The sequence below is a fragment of the Zootoca vivipara genome, chromosome 3 (assembly GCF_965207765.1).
Source record: "Zootoca vivipara chromosome 3, rZooViv2.hap1.1, whole genome shotgun sequence".
Lineage (NCBI taxonomy): Eukaryota > Metazoa > Chordata > Lepidosauria > Squamata > Lacertidae > Zootoca > Zootoca vivipara.
In genome coordinates, this window is record NC_142586.1 from 17439262 (window position 1) to 17457713 (window position 18452).

Genomic DNA, 18452 nt, shown 5'->3' on the forward strand with positions numbered 1-18452 from the left:
ATCTATGTCAAAATATCATTGGAAAATGGAAAAGAAAATATAAAAATTAAAACAAAACAAGGAATCTCTGCACTTTCTGCAGTTGCGCCTATCCCTTTGAAGAAACAAGCAGACCATAGATGCGTCTTAGATTCAGGAGCGATAGCCCCATGCTTTGTGAGCCGGCTGGTTCAGTCAAGCAGAAGTGTCTATCTGTCTCATCTGACTGGCAAATACTGGGATTTATTTAGCCTCGTGCCTTTTGTTTTTTAGGGTGGGGGACCCTTCTAAACATAGATAGCCAGGAGATCTTGGAAGCGTGCGTGGCGACTGATGTTCACAGAGCACTTCTCTCTCCATCTGTGATGGAAGCATTTCGGCGCCATGGGAGAGGGAGAGGCCGCGGGGATGTGTGAGGGAGAGAAGAGGAGGAGAAGGAAACGTTTTCTCCTTTCGCCGACCCTTCCTCAGGCTTGGGACTCTTCTGAAGGCTACAGGCAGCCTCGAGCCACCTTCTTTGCAGCAGCATGCGCCCTGAGCCTCTCCTGCTGCCCAGCGCCAGATGACTCGAGTCACCCGACGTGAGAGACCCGTCGCTTCGAGGGAGAAGAGAGCAGGAGGCGAGGCGGTGGGACCTGTCGTCGGGGAGCCTCGCGATGATAATGAAACACCTTCGGGGGCGCAAGAGAGGTGGCTGCGTCTATCTCACTCGCACTCCTGAGAGGAAGCGCTGGAGATTCTCCGCCGTGCGCAAACGGAGGCGTCCAGTTTCTCTCTCCCGTCTCCCCTCTCTTTCCATCCCAGATTTCGGGGAGCTACTAGCGCATTGGCCATTCATGGTTTTTGGTTTAGCCATTAAGGAATGATCTGAGGCGGAGAACTCCTGGCTCCTCCACCCAAACAAGCCTTTCTCTCTTGCATCCAAAGGCAGCCATATATATATATATTACACTTTCAGAAACTTTAACAAATTAACTTCTATTTCAATATTCTGACAGCCTAGTCAATGGCCTCCGGTTGTCACTGCCATGGCACAGGTCAAGTCTCCTTCCGCAGGGCAACTCCACTTTCCGTGAACCTCCCCGAGTTAGAAACTTAGAATCACAGAGTTGGGGTCCAGGAGTCATCTAGTCCAACCCCCTGCAATGCAGGAACTTTTTGCCCAACGCGGGGCTCGAACCCACAACCCTCATGTTGTGAGTCTCATGCTCTAATGACTGAGCTAACCCAACTTTTTTATTTGTTGGTTTTCTTGCTTATAGTTTCTAATTGTTGAAGAGGCGTCCTTCAAAGGAGTAAAGAAAGAGGATTTAAGGATTTTGGTCCGCTTAAAGCACCCTGATATAACAACATATTGAGCAGGACTAAAAAGCAGTGGTGAAGAATCAAGTTTCCGTATTTTTTCTCTTTCCCATCCTCTCCCCCTCTCATTATATGTAAAACCTGCTTTTCCGTTTAAAACAGACACCGCAGCTCACCGGTGTTTTGCACTGCCTTGTAGCATAGACCACAGAGAGTTCCCTGGCACCTTAAAAGACTTAGCAGCGCCAAGGCCGAATCAAACTATATGACTTTGATAGCCTGGGCAGCTCAGGTGGTTAGAGCATGGGGCTGATAACGCCTGGGAGCAAGCCCTATTGGGCAGAATGGGGTTTCCTTCTGCGTGGGCACGGTTAAAATGACATTGTCAGGCTGTACTCTGCTGCTTTCACACCTGGAAGTAAGCTCCCTGGAGAGACTGACTTCCGCGGCTAGGGAAGCACTGGGGCATGATACATACACACACACACACCCTAGCCTTTTAACTTATCTTACTAAGAGGTTGCCCATGGCATCAGTTCAGGAGCAACTTCTATCTAAGGAAAGCGCGCTGGGGTCTGCAGTGAACTCCGTCGCGCGGCGATGTTTCTCCGCGGCGCTTCTGTTCGCTCAGATTTGCTCGAAGGGGCGTCCCGAGGTGTCCAGGATAAGCGTTCAGAGAATTGTCTTGAACGGAGAGGCGGTGCCATCGAAAGCACTGAGAAGCTCTGCGTGACTCCAAGGAAACTTACCAGTATCTCCCAGCAAGCGTGTGTTGGCTGCCCTTGTTAGGCTGACACACAAACAAGCAGCCGGGCATTCACGGACATCTCATGGCTGATGACTTGAATTGTGGGGCCGAGGCTCGGGTTCAGCGGCGCATAAGTAACTTCTGTTGGCATCGGCGGAGCTTAATGAACGAATAGATTTATACGCTGCCTTTGCAGGCTTAGGTCTACCCGTCTAGCTGGCTGGCATACTCCCAAGTAGATAGAGACCAAGATAGAGAAAGATTTAAGGTGGTCTGTTTGGAAAATCAAACCCCGTTTTGGGTTGAGAACTGGGTTGGGAGGCTGGAGAAAGCCTACCTGGATTGCGAAACCCTCTTGCAGCCCAAACCACAAAGTCTTGAATGCAGTCATGTGGGGATTTTTTTGTTTTTTGTTTAAAAAAATTATTATTTTATTTTTACTGCATATGGGATTTAGGATCGCGATCTTCCATTGGGGCTAAATGAATCCCGTGGGATTTTTAAAGCATGGACTGGATTGTGCGTCTGGTTAAGATCTGGAGCCTGCTGAAATAATTTATTATGTGTTTGCTTATTAAACTAAGAAACGTACATACCTACATACGTGAAGGGCGTTCAGACGCGACGATTGCTACCCTTCGGGGAACACGGGTGAGGTCTCAGATGAAGCTTCGCGAGGGTGGGGGTGGGGAGTGTAGTTGGCTATTGCTTCAATCGTTGGGGGTTCAGCCTAGGACTGAAATGCGAAGGGTTCGCTTGTGTTCCTTTCCCATGGTGTGGTCTAAAGATGCGTGAAGCCAACACTTTGCTGAGATGAAGCAGAAGGACTGGGTTTGGTCCTGCACTTAGATGGGAGATATCCTGGGTTCCATCCTGGAAGACAGGCGAAACAGACAGACAGACAGACAGACAGACAGACAGACAGACAGACAGACAGACAGACAGACAGACAGACAGACAGACAGACAGACAGACAGACAAATAAATATTAATTTAACTCTGAGACAGCTTCAGCCTCCATGTTAAGAAGGGCCTGGGAGAAGAAACGCAGATATTTCGTCTCTTTCTCTCTCTTTGGCCTTTGGAGCTGTTCTGCTTTACCCGACGGTCAATTGCTCACGAATCACCAAGCAGATTAAAAACAAAACAAAACAATGCAGGGCAATCGGAAGTTTCTTGGGGAGGCAACAACGCCAGCCACATGGCGCGGAAGGGAGGAAGCGCCATAGAAATCCATTGGTGTCTTCCGCATGAAATGGTGTTTGTTTGTTTTTGCAGACTGTGTGGTTTGGATGGACTGGGCGAAAGGCCATTCTCCTCGTTCCGCAGAACTCGCCATTCCTCTTGCTGACTGCATTATATTTTTATTATAGAGGAGCATCATTTGGACAGGAGACTGCTCTGGTGGTAAGGAATCCAGTCATGGCAGCTTGTGGCAGGGTCAAGAAGAAGACCCCCGCAAACACCCAACAGAGGCCACAAGCCCTTAGCGTGGCCAAGCCCTTGCAGAATGAACGAAACGAACCCTGATCTCTCAAATCTGTTTCCTAGCAGCGTCCTCCCAAAACGATTGATAACATTAACCGCCGCCGATCTTGATGCTTTGGGTGTTGTTTTATTATTTGTGGAGAAAACAGACATTCCCCATCTCTCTCCTTTCCCCCTCCCTTCCCCACTCCGCCCTCCACACACACACACACACCCCGCAAAGAGCTGAGAAAACTTGAAATAACATCCTAGTCAATACCGCGGTTTGTTATTTTAACTGGGATCCAAGGAAACATCTGAATTTTACCAAGGAAGCCCTCGAGAGAAGAGAAAACAAAACATTAACACTCAGGCAGGCGGGAGGGCTGCTTTGCGGGGGCGGAGAGAGAGAGAGAGAGAGAGAGAGAGAGAGAGAGAGAGAGAGAGAGAGAGAGAGAGAGAGAGAGAGAGAGAGAGAGAGAGAGAGAGAGAGAGAGAGATTTGATCGACTTCATTTCCCCCTTTCAAGCGAAGATCTCCTGTCCTAAAGATGTTGCACCCGCGCGCGAAATGACCAGGTTTAGGTTGGATCGAAATCAAGTTGGCAGGGGAACGAATGCGCGCTCCTTGTGGTTAGGGTGGTGGCTGTTCTGTGGCTTAATGAGTACGTGCACAGATAGCAGTAGCATTGAAAACGCAGCAAAGATCTGGGGGGGAGGAAAAGCGCAGCAATAGCACTACTGTACTGGTAGTAAGAGTAACAACCTTTCTATCACTTTATTACGCCTTCTTTCATTGCAAAGGCAGCTTACAAAGGATAATGAAAACTATCAGTTGTTGTGTGCCCCCCCCAACACACACACAGCCCACAATTGCACGAACAGTGTGCCTGTTAATCGGAAGGTTGGTGGTTGGAGCCCCCACGCCACCCAATGGCTGTGGGCAGGATTCCTGCATTGCAGAGGGTTGGACTAGATGACCCTTGGGTGTCTCTTCCAACTTTGCAATTCTGTGATGAAAAACTAGAAACAGCAGCGGTTTAAATCCAGCAGCGCCCTTCGTGCAAGGAATGCTAGGAGTAGTACTCTCTGCGACAGCCAATTCGAAGCACGGTTCTCGGAAGGAACTCCACACCGGGGCCTCACTCCCAGAGCAAAACGATGCCACTCCTACTAACACACACAAACGCACACGCTTCTCATGGATTAAACTGCCAGGGGTGTCTCTTTCTCTCCCCCCCCGCTCTTTTCCCCCTCCCCCTTTTAACATCTCTTTTGTTGGTGCTGGCGAAATGATCTCTGATTTTTATCGAAAAGGACACAGAGCAGGAGGAGGGGGGGAATCAGCAAACGCAGCGCGTTTCCTCTGCAAGTTCAGGGAAGTTTATAAAGTCTGTGTAACTTCCTCTCGGGTGCGTCCAATTCCTGCCACCTTGGGAGAAAGAAGGACCCCCGCCCCCTCGGGCTCCGGGTGAAAACCCCTCTCTGGACATCTCTGCCTCTTTCTCCGCACGATCAGGTTCCCTTTCACATGTCCTCCGAGGCGCTCCTCTTGGCACCCGGCTGCGCTCTGCCCAGTTGGCAACGGGCGCACGTCGAAAACACCTCGGCCAGTTTGTTACGGGTGTTATTTCCGACGGATTCAGTTTAAAGGTTTTTTTTTCTTTTTTCTTTTTTTAGGAGAGAGAGAGAGAAACATTAAAAAAAACAACCCGAAGAGGGCAGGCAGGAAGGAGCTCTTGCAAAAAAAAAGCAAATATATGACTCAACAATGTTTGTGTTTTGGTCCTGGGTTTTTTGTTGCGCGCGCGGCGGAGCGGCGTCCGAAGGCTTGAGCTCCGTCGTTGCCAAGCGGCGGCCGCTCGGCAGGGGGCGCTGCGCGGGGTCCGAAAAAGCCTCCTGCCGCTGTCGGCGGAGTCAGCGTGGATTGTGAACACAATGTTAAAAAGCGGCCGGGGAGTCCGAGGAGCCCTCAAAGCCCCTGCGCGAGCCGCCCGGAGCCCGCCGAGCTCTGTCTGCTGCTTCAGACGGCGAGGACGGCGACGGCGAGAGGATGGAGCTGAGGGCGGCCGCGGCGCTTTGCCTCTACTGCCTCTGGAGCGCTTGCCGCCTGCGCCCGTGGCAGCTGGACGCCGCCGCCGTCAGGCCCCTGCTGCCTGCCTCGGCAGCGCAAGCGGCAGCCGCCAACGAGGAGAACCTCGACGTCAGAGACGCTGCCGCCTCGGCAGCCTGGAAGGCGAAGCGCGAAAGCGCGTTCCGCAATGGCACGGTGGTGCCTCACGACTACATGGTAGCGCTTTACCACAGCCTGGCCCGGAGCAAGGAGCCTCTTGTGCCCGCCGTCGAAGGAGGCGGACGAGCAGACACCGTCACGGGCTTCGTAGACCAGGCGCAGCCGCGAGGTGAGCCAGCCTGGGTAGGGTGGTGGGTGGGGTGGGGTGGGGTGCCCAGCGCGCACCTGCGCCCTGGCGCTGGAGCCGTCCAGCCCCGCGCGAGGGGACAGGTGGGACTGCTGAGAACAGGTGGGATCCGGTTCTTGCGCTCATTGTCTCTGAAGTGAGTCCCGCTTCGCTTGAGAAGCTTCCCCATCTCCTCCTGTCTGTGGTCAAATCCCCAAGTAAGCGGTTTGCGTAGGATTGCATGCTTCACCCGCCCCCTCCCAGCGAACAAGGAATCTGACCGGGATCGCCCCAGTTAAACTCAGTTCTTGCTCTAAGCGGTGGAGGAGAGAGAAGCATAGCTGCCAAGTTTTCCCTTTTCTCGCGAGGAAGCCTATTCAGCATAAGGGAAAATCCCTTTAAAAAAGGGATAACTTGGCAGCTATGGAGAGAAGCAAAGGACCTCGATTTGCCTCGGGCAAACGCCCGGCCTTCAGTTACGCCGGGTGTTCTGATTCGGATTGGGTACCTTGGAATTCCACTCCAAAGCGAGAATCCGGATTCTTCCTCGGGGTGGTTAGTTTGAAGTCACCATTGCCAACCTCCTAGGGTAGGGTAGCAGTCCTAATCTCATGCAAAGTACTTGGGAAAGTTACCCTAGGTTCTTCCAGCTAATCCTCCTATCTACTCTAAACGATCTAAAATATTAATCTCGATCTAATGCAAAGCAACAAACGCCCCTCGACTGTGTAATAGTTACCTCGTCTCTCTGCACTCTACTAGTGAGAGGTTGATCTAACTGTTGCTAATTCGAAAGAAAAGAGAGTCGCTGCTTGGGGTTTCTTTGTGGTTTAAAATGGCTATACTGTATATATAGTGTGTACATCACACCCCATACGATTCGAGAAAAATGTACCGTGTACCCTCAAGCTGGGGCGGGGCGGACTTAATGTGAACCCAAACTGTTAAATAAATGTTGGCCGAAGCAAAAGCATATAGAGAGAGGAGAGGGAAATCCAGAGAATTGCGGCCGCTACAGTCCTATGAAGCGTGTAATTCGACCATACGAAAACAGCCAAGGAAATGTAAAGCTGGAAATAGTTTTGTTTTAAATCCAAGCCGCGAAAGCAGAGGGGTCTATCTAAAACTGCGGTCAGCCCAAACCTTATAGGACACAACCCCCCCTCCAACTGCTGAGGGTTTGCTCACCCCAAATCCAAGGGGTTTAATGGGAAGTCAAATGATTTCTATTGAAGTTCTGATCAAGAGCTGCAAGGACTTCTGCAGAGGGTGGCATTCGTTCTCTGACAATCGGTTGCTTTTGAGAGCCAAAGGGAGTTGCAGAAGTAAAGAAGGAAGGAAGGAAGGAAGGAAGGAAGGAAGGAAGGAAGGAAGGAAGGAAGGAAGGAAGGAAGGAAGGAAGGAAGGAAGGAAGGAAGGGGGACTGAACCCATCTTCTTTTGAGAGCAGAAAAGAGGTCAGAGCAGATCAGATTTTTTAGCAGAAGCGAAAAACAGAAAAATCTGTTCAAATGCACTGTGTGGCGGATTTTCTGCAGAAAGCTCAGCGCTGTCCCGCTTCCCTCTCCGGGCTCTCTTTCTTCTGCCAGTGGGTGGGCCAGCTTTTGGCACCCAGCGAGCGTGACAGCTCAGCGGCCCGCTTTGACTCGGGAGGCCACCTGGCGTCGGGCAAAGAAAGCCGAAGTGCATCTGGTTTGCTGGCTGGACGACGGAGTGGGTGGAGATAGCAGGTGTAAGGCAAAGGAGGGAGGAGGGAGGGGGGAGGCGGAGGTGGCCGCCGGGCGCCCAATCCTCGGGGGCGCCTTCCTTCTCATACAAATGCAGCGCCGCTGCGGGACAGAGCGCAACCTGCCTGCAAGGTTCGGGTCAGGAGGAGGGTTGAATCACCTTCTTCCCCAGAGCATCGTTGGGCAGGCGGGACTCTTGTCCAGGCAGTGCGCTCCGCGCTCCTTCAAAAGAAGGCAGGGTTCCAGCCACCTCCCCACGCTTCGCGCGCCACTTTGCGCCCTCCTTCTTCCTGGGCTGGCACAGCTAGGTTGCTAGGGAGGGGGCAGCCCTCTCGCCCCGTCACCTGGGGCGGTAAGACTAACGCAGAGCAACTTTATCCTCCCCCCGCACCCACCCACGTCGCTTCCCTTCCTTTAGCTTTGGGGGGTCCTGGTCTTGGGTGGTGGCATTCCTCTTCCCCCAACTTTGGCAAGGTACGGAAGCGGTGGGGTGTGTGGCGGTGGGGGGGGGGAAGGGTGCGCGCCCCCGCGCGCTTTGTTTTACAGTTTGGTTCATCTGGAGCGCATTAATCTGCGCTGGAGGAGCCATTAAAGTGTGGAGAGGTTCAGGACGCTGTAAACGCATTTCGAGTTGGAGGCGGGGGGCGCTTCAGCCTGCCTCCCACCGCACTACCCCCCACCGCAACCGCTCTCCCGCTTGACCTGCCCGGAGCCATTTGGCACGCGACCCCTCTTGGGAAGAAGAAGGTGACACGAAGGAACTGAAGGGAGAGGCCAATTTCTCACCAAAAACGTAAAAAAAGCAAAAGCAAAACAACCCACCGCGCCTGCTCCGCGGGGCGGAAATGGTTTCTTTTTGCTTGCAGCGGACTAACCAACACCTCAAGCCGCTTTTGAGTGCTCCGCTCCACTCTGCTTCTGACAGCAGCTATTTACTTAACCGGCCACAATCCAGCCAATTTTAAAACAATCAGATTTAAGATGGAGCGATGTAAACACGCGCCCAGTAGCCATCTGTCACGGTGCTTCAGTTGAGATTCCTGCATTGCAGGAGGTTGGGCTGGATGACCTTTGAGGTTCCTTCCAACTCTACAATTCTGCGGTTCCTCTGCAGAGCCCCGGCGCTTAACGGTGCTTTAATTGTGTTCGGCTTCGAAACATCTATTTATTCATGTGAGTCCCCTTTCCATGAGTTTGCGCCGAAGCTGACGCACAAACCCGTGTTTCAAAAAGAGATCAAATGAAAAATAAACGGTGAAGTCGCAGAAATAAGAGAGAGAACGCGCGACCCAACCGAAGTTAAGCATTTTAAAAATAAAATACAACTGTGTATCTACTTTGGCTGTAACCCTCTCTGCCATAGTTGTTCTGGGACATTACAGTATTCGTCTTTTTGTCAAAGGCTGCGCTGCTAAGCATTCTTATCGGGGAACAAGTTTCCCGGTAAACTCGCGTTGTACAGCCCCCAAGTCGTTCTTTATTGCGGGGGGTGGAGAGGAGACCATAAGCCCGGAGTTAATTTAGTTTTGGGGTGAGGTGGGGTGCGGGGGAAGCGCCAGAGTTGCGCGCTATTTCTGGCAGAACGAAAAACCCAATTTTTCAGGCTGATGGGGGCAGTTTGCACGAAGCAAACCGGCTGCTGTAGACATATAAGCGTCGGAAGGGTTCTGTATGCTTCAGAATATAATACAAGCGAATTAAAAAAAAGACAAAGAAAAAAAAGGGGGCTCCCGGGCTATATAGCTGAAAGGAAGTGCTGTGAGTTCGGCGACGTTTTGTTCTTTTGGGTCCCCCTGCGCCCATGAAGACTCAGGGAGAGAGAGCCCGGAGCCGTCAAAGAGAGGCCAGCGCGCGAGTCCGTGGGAATGTAAAGCAAGGTTCGAGGTTCCGCTGTCCTTAAAAAATTAGGGCGCCTCCAGGCTAACCATAACTCCGGTTTGTCCCTTTTGGGGTGAAAACGAGGCATGTGGGCTTTGAGCACAGGATAACTGAATTTAGCATAAGTGAATTCAGGGTAGCTGAACACTTAGCACACACACACACACACACACACACACACACACACACACACACACACACACACGAAATTCCTCCTGAAATTGTCGTGTCTGAATGGGTTGAATAGCAGGTCATCATCGCCAGGCGCTGTTGGAAAGATCTCCCCGTTCGTTAATGATTGCTCGCAAATAATCTAGAGGTCAAATCCAGCTCAGCATGGAATATCAAGGGAGGTTAACTTCCTAGTGAGAATGTTTAGGAAGGGATACAACTTATCCCTTGGTGGATATAACCCAAGGGGGCATTTGTAGCTATGGTATAAGTTTTCCCACAAAGGATGTTAACCGTCCCAGGAGGACTGAAATGCTCCTTTTGTATCTGATTCAGACTTCAGCACTAAAGTTAACGGAATCAGATCGATTTATGCTCTGGAACTTCGGAGGTTTAAACGGTAGATTGGTGACCTGGTTTTAAAGAGAGGCAGATGGAGAGATCTTGAGTCGCACGAGCTCCAACCGTACAATGTTTAGTCGTTTGATCGATTGATTTAATTACACACCTAGGTTTGCATATGAATAAAATTAAAGTGCATATGAATGAAATAAAAGTGTATACTCGCCCTCACCGTCTGATAAAAGGCTTCCCTTCCTGGGTGACAAAGAGCCCTTTCCAAGATGGGCATAGCTGTCAACTTTCGGATTTGAAAATAAGGGATCAGCAGCAGCCTCACCTGTCTCGGGGACAGTCTACGACTCTACGGTATATCTAACAATCCAGGATAGCAGCGGGAAACAGCGCTGGAATAAGGGAATTTCGCGCAAAAAAAGGAGGGTTGACAGCTATGAAGATGGGAGACCCCGCACTATCCGTTTTGAGGAAAACGAAATTGTCTTAAACACACACACATACACACCCCAATCTAATCTAACATCTAAATCCAGCGGTGGGGATTGGGGAAAATGTCCCATCCTCCCTTCTGATTTTGTTGGACCACCTGCCCATTGGCCAGATGTTGGTTGAGCTGGAAGTCCACCAACATCTGGAAAACCACAGCTTCTTCGCTCCTGCATGTATCTAGGTCTAGGTCTACACTGGACCTTCCCGTTAGTAAATATCATAAGCAGCAGCTTATTTCTTCCCGTTTGTACTAGAAGGTTAAACACGGAAATGTGGGTCTGTTTGCATTCCGGTCTGCGAGTTTACGCACATTCATACGCACGCTTAACTTCATTCCCCCGCCCTAAGGATTCTATACATATATAAATTAATCCACCCCACCTGAGGGAGTTGAACAGGTGAAGCACCTGCTGAAACCACTTAAATCAATGGCAACGAATGGGTTTTGTGAGAACTTAAAAACCGAAGCCATATATTACAGCATAAGCTCATGAAGACTGGAAACGAACTGCGGTTCCCGAAACCTTTCGCCGCGGTAAAACTGCCGGCATTTAAGGTGTCTCAATACCCTTTTGGCAAGTTTTTGCCGCAACACGGGAAACCCCCACTCTGAATATGGTTACTGGAATCTCGTGTGACTTGGGCTGGGTCGTGGCGGCCGCTCTGCTCAGTGCCAGTTTTCACAAAGGAAAAGGAAAGCCTTCGTCGAAAGCAGCCCGGTTTCCAGGGGGGGCTGAACCGAGAAGCTCTCTGTGCAGGCCATTGGCTTCTGAGAGCCCCCCCCATCTCTCTTTGAAGGCCAAGAGGAAGGAGGACTCGACGCCGGGGAATATCAGTCCGAGCGGCTTGCTATGCCTCTTAGGGCTCTGCTTCCAAGAGCGCAGATCAGGGCCCGCAGGCTGCGGTTTCTGGGAGTTTCAAAGCAAAACTGAAACCAGCTGAGCAATTCAAAGGGGTCTCCTCCTCTCCTTATCTGTTCCTATTCAGACTTTTACGTTGGGTTTTTTGGGGGTGGGGGGTGGGGGGTGGGGGAGCCAACAAATCAGCCCGGTGTTTTCCACCCTAGTGCATTAGGGAGTCTTTGATTTGAGTTCCCCAGGAAAGCCCTGGGCTATATGAATTAAGACATCAATGAAAGGTTCCGTCTTAGTACAGAATCATAGAATTGTAGTTGGAAGGGATCCTTGAGGATTCTAGTCCAACCCCCTGCAATGCAGGAATCTCAATGCAAGAATCCATGGCAGATAGGGTTGCCAGACTCGACAGAGGACAGGACTTCTGTGCCTTTAATTGCCCTGCTCTCTTTTGAGTCTGGAAACCTTAAAGAGAAACCAGCAGACCCTTTGTTTAATTTCCAAGCAAAGGGTCTGCTGGTTTCTCTTTAAAGTTTCCAGACTCAAAAGAGAGCAGGGCAATTAAAGGCACAGAAGTCCTGTCCTCTATTGAGTCTGGCAACCCTAATGGCAGATGCCATCCAACCTCTGCTTAAAAACTTCCAAGGAAGGAGAGTCCACCGCCTCCTGAGGGATTCCGTTCCACTTTCTAACAACTCGTACTGTCAGAAACTTATTCCTGATATTTAGTGGGAATCTCCATTCTTGTACCTCGAAGCCATGGGTTCGAGTCCTACCCTCCGGAGCAGGAGGAAACAAGCTTGCTCCATCTTCCATGTGACAGATATTTGAAGATGGCTTCCGAACGATCAATACTCTAACCGTACACCCCACCAGGTATTAAAGAGCTCCACTTTTGTCTCTCTTCCAAGATATGCTCACTTTTTAAAAACAACAACAACAACAACAACAACAACAGATCTTTTAAATGATTCTCAGCAGCTCCCCATTCTTTCCCCTTCTCAAAGTCAACCTGGAAGGGTGGGTTATCATCACCCTTTCAGGATTTACTTGGCAAGGGAAGAATCAAAGGCAAGAGTCAGTCTCGAACAGGGAGCAAGTTCAGTTAAAATCCCTGGACACGTATCCTCTCAAACGCGAAGCTGTGGGAGGACTTGGCTTCTTCCAGTTGGAAGACCAACTTGGCTTCTTCCAGTTGGAAGACCAACTTCGATCGGATCCCCACCCCCCGCTTGAGAGTGGCTTCCCCAGCAATACGCTTAGGATCGTGATTCGGAGGCAGCAACCTATTGAAGCCAATGCATAGGATCGCGCTGTAAGAATGATTCCAATAGTTAGACCAGGCATCCCCAGACTTCGGCCCTCCAGATGTTTTGGACTACAATTCCCATCTTCCCCGACCACTGGTCCTGTTAGCTAGGGATCATGGGAGTTGTAGGCCAAAACATCTGGAGGGCCGCAGTTTGGGGATGCCTGAGTTAGACGCTCAGCGTATTTTCAGCAATGCCCGTTTTGTGCGTGTATATAAGAAGCGACGCGTAGTGGTGCTGTGCTGTGCCGGAAGGGCCACATTTGAGAAATCTTCTTTCCCCTCCTCCTCCTCCTCCTCCCTCCTTTTATTTATTTTAATCCGATTATGTTTATTTGTTGTTACGTCTGATGGGTTTAATCAGTCCGAGGAAAAGGGCCACGTCCGGCTTGGAACATTTACATGGGAGGGCGGGTGGGAAAAGGTTAAGAATATATGCGCAGGGTCAGACCCCTTCAACAGCAGTCAAACCCCTAACTAACGCGGCTCGGTCCTCTTTCTCCTCTCTGCGCCCCCAACTCTAAGGATATATAGATAGACACACACACACCACACGTGAGCAAAATGATCTTTGGCAGATTGGGAAAATGTTTAACTTGGCACGGAGGAGGCAAGAAAGACAGATACAACCTTCCAGAACCTGCTCGATCCGAGGGCTGGGAAATAAATACAGATGGTTACTGTAAAGATCTTTCTCATTGTCTCTCCCCGAAGGAAGGCACGGGCTGGCGAGAGGAGGGAGGGACCCAGGCTCGTCTGTTTCAAAGACAAGCCTCTCCAGGGGCTTATTTTTCGAAAACGAGACGACAAACAGGTCCAGGACGCACGGCCCTTTTTACCTCCGCCGCGCTGTCCGCCCGGCAAACCTTAGAGGCTTTCTGCACACGCTCAGCGGTGACGTCGTACGTTCCACTAGGCCTGAGCAGCGAGAACGAGTTTCGGAGGAGCTGCTCTGTAAGCGGGCGCACAATTGCCCACCTTGTCTATAAATGAGAAGAGCGGTGCTTAATTGAACTGTCACACGCATCCCCTCCCCTTTATTGCCCGGCACAGCAGCAGTAGGGACCAAAGTGCCCCTGGGTATGTTCAGAAGGCCTTTCTTTCTCCCGTAACAAATAGAATCGTAGAATTGTAGAGTTGGAGGGGACCCCGAGGGTCATCTAGCCCAACCCCCTGCAATACAGGAAACTCAGTGAAAGCATCCATGACAGATGAGCATCCAATCTCAGGACTGGGGCGCTACTGACCCGGCAACTGACAAAGTAAAGGTAAAAAGGTAAAGGGACCCCTGACCATTAGGTACAGTCGTGACCGACTCTGGGGTTGTGGCGCTCATCTCGCTTTATTGGCCAAGGGAGCCGGCGTACAGCTTCCAGGTCATGTGGCCAGCATGATTAAGCCGCTTCTGGCGAACCAGAGGCTCCAGGGCAGCGCACAGAAACGCCGTTTATCTTCCCGCCTGAGCGGTACCTATTTATCTATCTACTTGCACTTTGACGTGCTTTCAAACTGCTAGCGCTCACTTAATGGGCAGCAGCTTCCTAGCAGCCAATTTGGAGCATTCAGGGACCATGGTAAGTACGCATAGCCTGATCCAGGAAAATCCAGACTCGAGGCAGAGGGTTCCCGGGAACCCTCTGCCTCGACGACAGCTCCCACCATTGGCCCTGCTGGCTGGGGTTGATGGCAGCTGAAGTCCCCAAGAGACACTTCCAGGTTCCAGGCCTGAGTTGGAGGGACAGGCCCGGGTAACAAGGCAACCGCACGGTCGGGCCAGGCGCGGCTTTTAGGGCGCAAACGGCTCTGCCCTTGCTCTTGATTCACGTTCCCTTCTGTTCTTCTCTCTTTCTGCAGATGACTCTCCGTCGGAAGCGGCGCAGCGCTACCTCTTCGACATCTCCACCCTGCCCGAGCTGGACGAGGTGGTGGGCGCCGAGCTGCGGATCCTGCGCAAGCCCCCGGGAAACCGGAGCTTGGCCACGTCCCCAGAAGGCCTCCTCCACCGGCTGCTGCTCTACTCCTGTCCGGAAGGGGAAAGCCACCAGCCAGGCCTCTTAGACTCCAGGGCCGGCGACCTCTTGGACTCGGAAGACCTTTCTTCCTCGTCGCCCAACAAGTGGGAGGTCTTCAACGTGTGGGCAGCCTTGACGGGCAGGGCCGAGGAAGGCGGCACCCCCCGCCACCCCCGTCCGTCGCTTTGCTTCCTCCTGAGGGTCGTCTCGGAGCAGTCCGGGAGACTCCTCCCGCCGGGACAGCTGGGCTTCCGCAGAGAGCAGCCGTCGGAGCCGCACGAGAGGGCGCTGCTGGTGGTCTTCTCGCGCACCAAGCGGAAGGAGAACCTCTTCAAGGAGATCCGAGAGAAGATCAAGGCTCTGGGCGGCGGTCCCGGGCTCTTGCTGGAGCCCCCCGACTCGGGACAAGATCCCCTAGCCAAGCAGCAGCGCCGCCGCCGTCGGAGGACCACGCTGGCGGGCCGGGCGGCCGGTGGGCGAGGCCACGGCAAGAAGGCCAAGAGCCGCTGCAGCCGGAAAGCCCTGCACGTCAACTTCAAGGAGCTGGGCTGGGACGACTGGATCATCGCGCCCCTGGACTACGAGGCGTACCACTGCGACGGCGTGTGCGACTTCCCTCTGCGCTCGCACCTGGAGCCCACCAACCACGCCATCATCCAGACGCTCATGAACTCCATGGACCCCGACGCCACGCCGCCCAGCTGCTGCGTGCCGTCCAAACTCAGCCCCATCAGCATCCTTTACATAGACTCCGGCAACAACGTGGTTTACAAACAGTACGAGGATATGGTGGTGGAGACGTGCGGGTGCAGGTAGCGGCGTCGGAAGAAGCGAAGGCCTCTCCTCCTCCTCCCCCATCCTCGCCTGCTTCGCTTCCCCGGCTCCGTGGCGCGCATCTTGTCAAGATTCGCCTCGATGTCCTGCCTTTGGCTGCCAGGCCCGATGGCACTCGTGCATTGTGCGCGTGTGCCATAAAGAGGAGCCATCTCCTAGGCCCCTTCCCCATATAATATTCGAGGGCGCCTCTCCCCGCCCCAAAGTTGATGGGCATTGCCATTCAAATGGTGTGCCTGCCCATCATCATGTGATCGATTATGCGGGGCGGAGCTTCCCTGCCCGCCCGCCTCCAATATTTTGTTCCAGTTGGCACCGCTGGCATGTGGAAAAGGGGGGATTTTGCAGGCTTGCCTCTCTTTTCCTCCCTCCCTCTGCAGATGCTAGTGACCTTCTTTCCCTAGACAATGAGCGAGTGACCTAGCACCCTTCTGTAAGTCTGCACCCCACCAAATGGGCACTTTAAGAGAAGGAAATGGGACGACAGTATTGAGAACACCTTTGCCAACCAGTCTAGGAGGTTAGCTGAGGTGAACTGTGTTGTGTGTGTGTGTGTGTGTGTGTGAATAATCTGAAGTGGTTTTCAAGCTTTTTATCTCCAGTGAAGCCATTTCACATTCACTTTTGCTCATGATTTTGTTTTGTTTTGTGAGTGTTGGTGGTAGATCACGCAGTTCTCAATAGTCAGTGCTTAGGCCGCTTAAATATCCCACCAGTTTCCTGTGTCAAACTACACCTGCAACCCACCAAACATCCCTCCGGGGCTGCATGTTATGGGGGAAGATTGAGAGTGGTGGACCAGCTGTCTTTTAAGGCAGTTTGTCTGCCATTACCCATCGCAGGGATAACGTTTCTGAGGAGCCCCTGAATACAGTTTGGACACCACTGCTCTGTGTGGCATCTCTCTTTTCCCTCTCTCCCCCACCCCCCACATTCCTTGACTTTTCTTTCTTTTGGAAGATTGCTTGCCTCTAGTGGCATATCAAAGAAATGGGCAGTATGTTATTTAGCAGCACAATCTTAGGCATAATCACCAGGAAGTAAGTGATTCCCTCTGCGTTCAGTGGAGTCTGCTCTCAGGTGAAATCTCGAACACTTACATGGAGGGAAATCCCACTGAAATAAGAAGGCCTTACTTAAGTACCGTGGTACTTGGTTGCCGAACGGCTTGGCTCCCAAACAAATGGGCTCCTGAAAGCCACAAACTTGGAAGTGTTCCTGGTTTGCAAATGTTTTTTGGAAGCCGAACGTCTGATGTGGCTTCCGCAGCTTCCGCTTGAGTGCAGGAAGCTCCTGTAGCCAATTGGAAGCTGCGCCTTGGTTTCCAAACAGTTCCAGGAGTCAAACGGACTCCCAGAATGGATTAAATTTGACAACCAAGGTACCACTGTACACACAATTTGTATTGCAGTGTAAGACGGACATTGTTGTGTGCGCATAATTGCCTGGGAGTAAGTGCCATTGAATTCATTGGGATTTCTGAGTCAACCTGCATAGGATCATGTGTTGCTAATCAACAAATCCTTGCCCCCCCACCCCCCCGAATCCTGGTGGATTTTCATAGGGCTTATTTGGAGATGAAAACCCACTAGCCATGCTTGGTGGGGGCCCAGTTTCTGAATTCTCAGGGCTTCTCTGATGGTTGTCCTGGCCTGGAAGTGTATTGGGAATACATCCGTTATTCCCTGTTAGATATAAAGCTGCTACTTGTCAACGAGAGTTTGACAGTTAATGGAGCACATGTTCTCAGCATTCTTCCATGCCTGGAGAATGACTCACAAAATGCGAAGACAGCACTTGTGGAATCTTTTTTCTGCCCATCTCTCACTCAGCTTGGAAGACATTTTCCTGCTTTTTCATAAGTGATATATGTTATCACGTCTTTGTACCACGGCTCTCAGTCTAGGCAGGCGAGGCGAGGCTTCCACGGGCAAGAGCATGGACTAGATTGTGTTCACAGGCTGCTAGCTGGCCGTTCCTGCTTTAAACTCCTGTTTACCCCTGTCAAATGTTTCTTTACTAATCACTGGCCTGCAGATAGGAGCAGGTTAAACAGCATTTGGGGCCAAGGACTCCAGATGTTGGCCTGGGCCCCTCCAGATGATATTGGACTCCCATCAGTCCCAGCCAGCATGGCTAAAGGCCAGGGGTGATGGAAAATGTTGTAGCAACATCTGACCAGCCACAAGCTCCCCATTCCTGCCATAAGAAATCCCTCTTTCCCTGATGTTGACAAAACTTAATTGTATAACTGGCCACATCTTGGTTTTCTGTTTCTTGGTTATGCTAGAGCAGCAGTCTCCAGTTCTTCAAAAGACCTAGAATCTGCCTTTAACTCAAACATGAATTTGGGACGTGTTCCATACAAAACCATATATAATTGTATGCCGTGTTAGAAACTCAGACATTTAATCAAATAGCCAAATGGCACTTTAAACCAAGGTTGCAGTCACAAAAATGGAATGCCGAGTTGCCGTTTTTGGAAAGATGGTTCTAATGTCTTATATTTCAAAGGATTGACTGGCTGTGATTTATCAGTTAAACATCTGGCTAGTTCAGATGACAACCTTGAGCCCAGGTTAAGAGCTTTGACAGCTTAAAGAAGAAAAGTCACTTGAACCAGGGACAGTCCACATATATATTGGCGTATTCTGACCTCTTTTTCTCAATGGTGACACAGACCATTCATAATGTAGGAATATTTTTCACAACAGTGAGCAGGGCAGTCAGGTGGGGTAAGTGAAGACAAGCTACAACAATTCACTATAACGCTGTTCACCGCTCCTACTCAGGCTGCACAGAAAAAGCATTTTGGTTCCTGAATTTCATTCCAGTTGTGTGGATAAAATATAACTGATAGAATTCTGCAAAATGTGGTATTAGTGGGTGAAAACAGTCCAGAACCAAGGATCCCCAGGCATGCACCTC

General features: G+C 51.3%; 1 protein-coding gene across 1 annotated transcript; it reads left to right on the forward strand.

Annotated features, from left to right (window-relative positions):
• The first annotated feature begins 4254 nt into the window (after positions 1 to 4254).
• GDF7 (growth differentiation factor 7) lies at positions 4255 to 17629 on the forward strand. The gene is made up of 2 exons (XM_035110705.3): positions 4255 to 5897; positions 14533 to 17629. Exons 1-2 carry the CDS (start codon positions 5549 to 5551, stop codon positions 15504 to 15506), a joined length of 1323 nt encoding a protein of 440 aa, XP_034966596.2. The 5' UTR covers positions 4255 to 5548; the 3' UTR covers positions 15507 to 17629.
• The last annotated feature ends 823 nt before the right edge of the window (positions 17630 to 18452 follow it).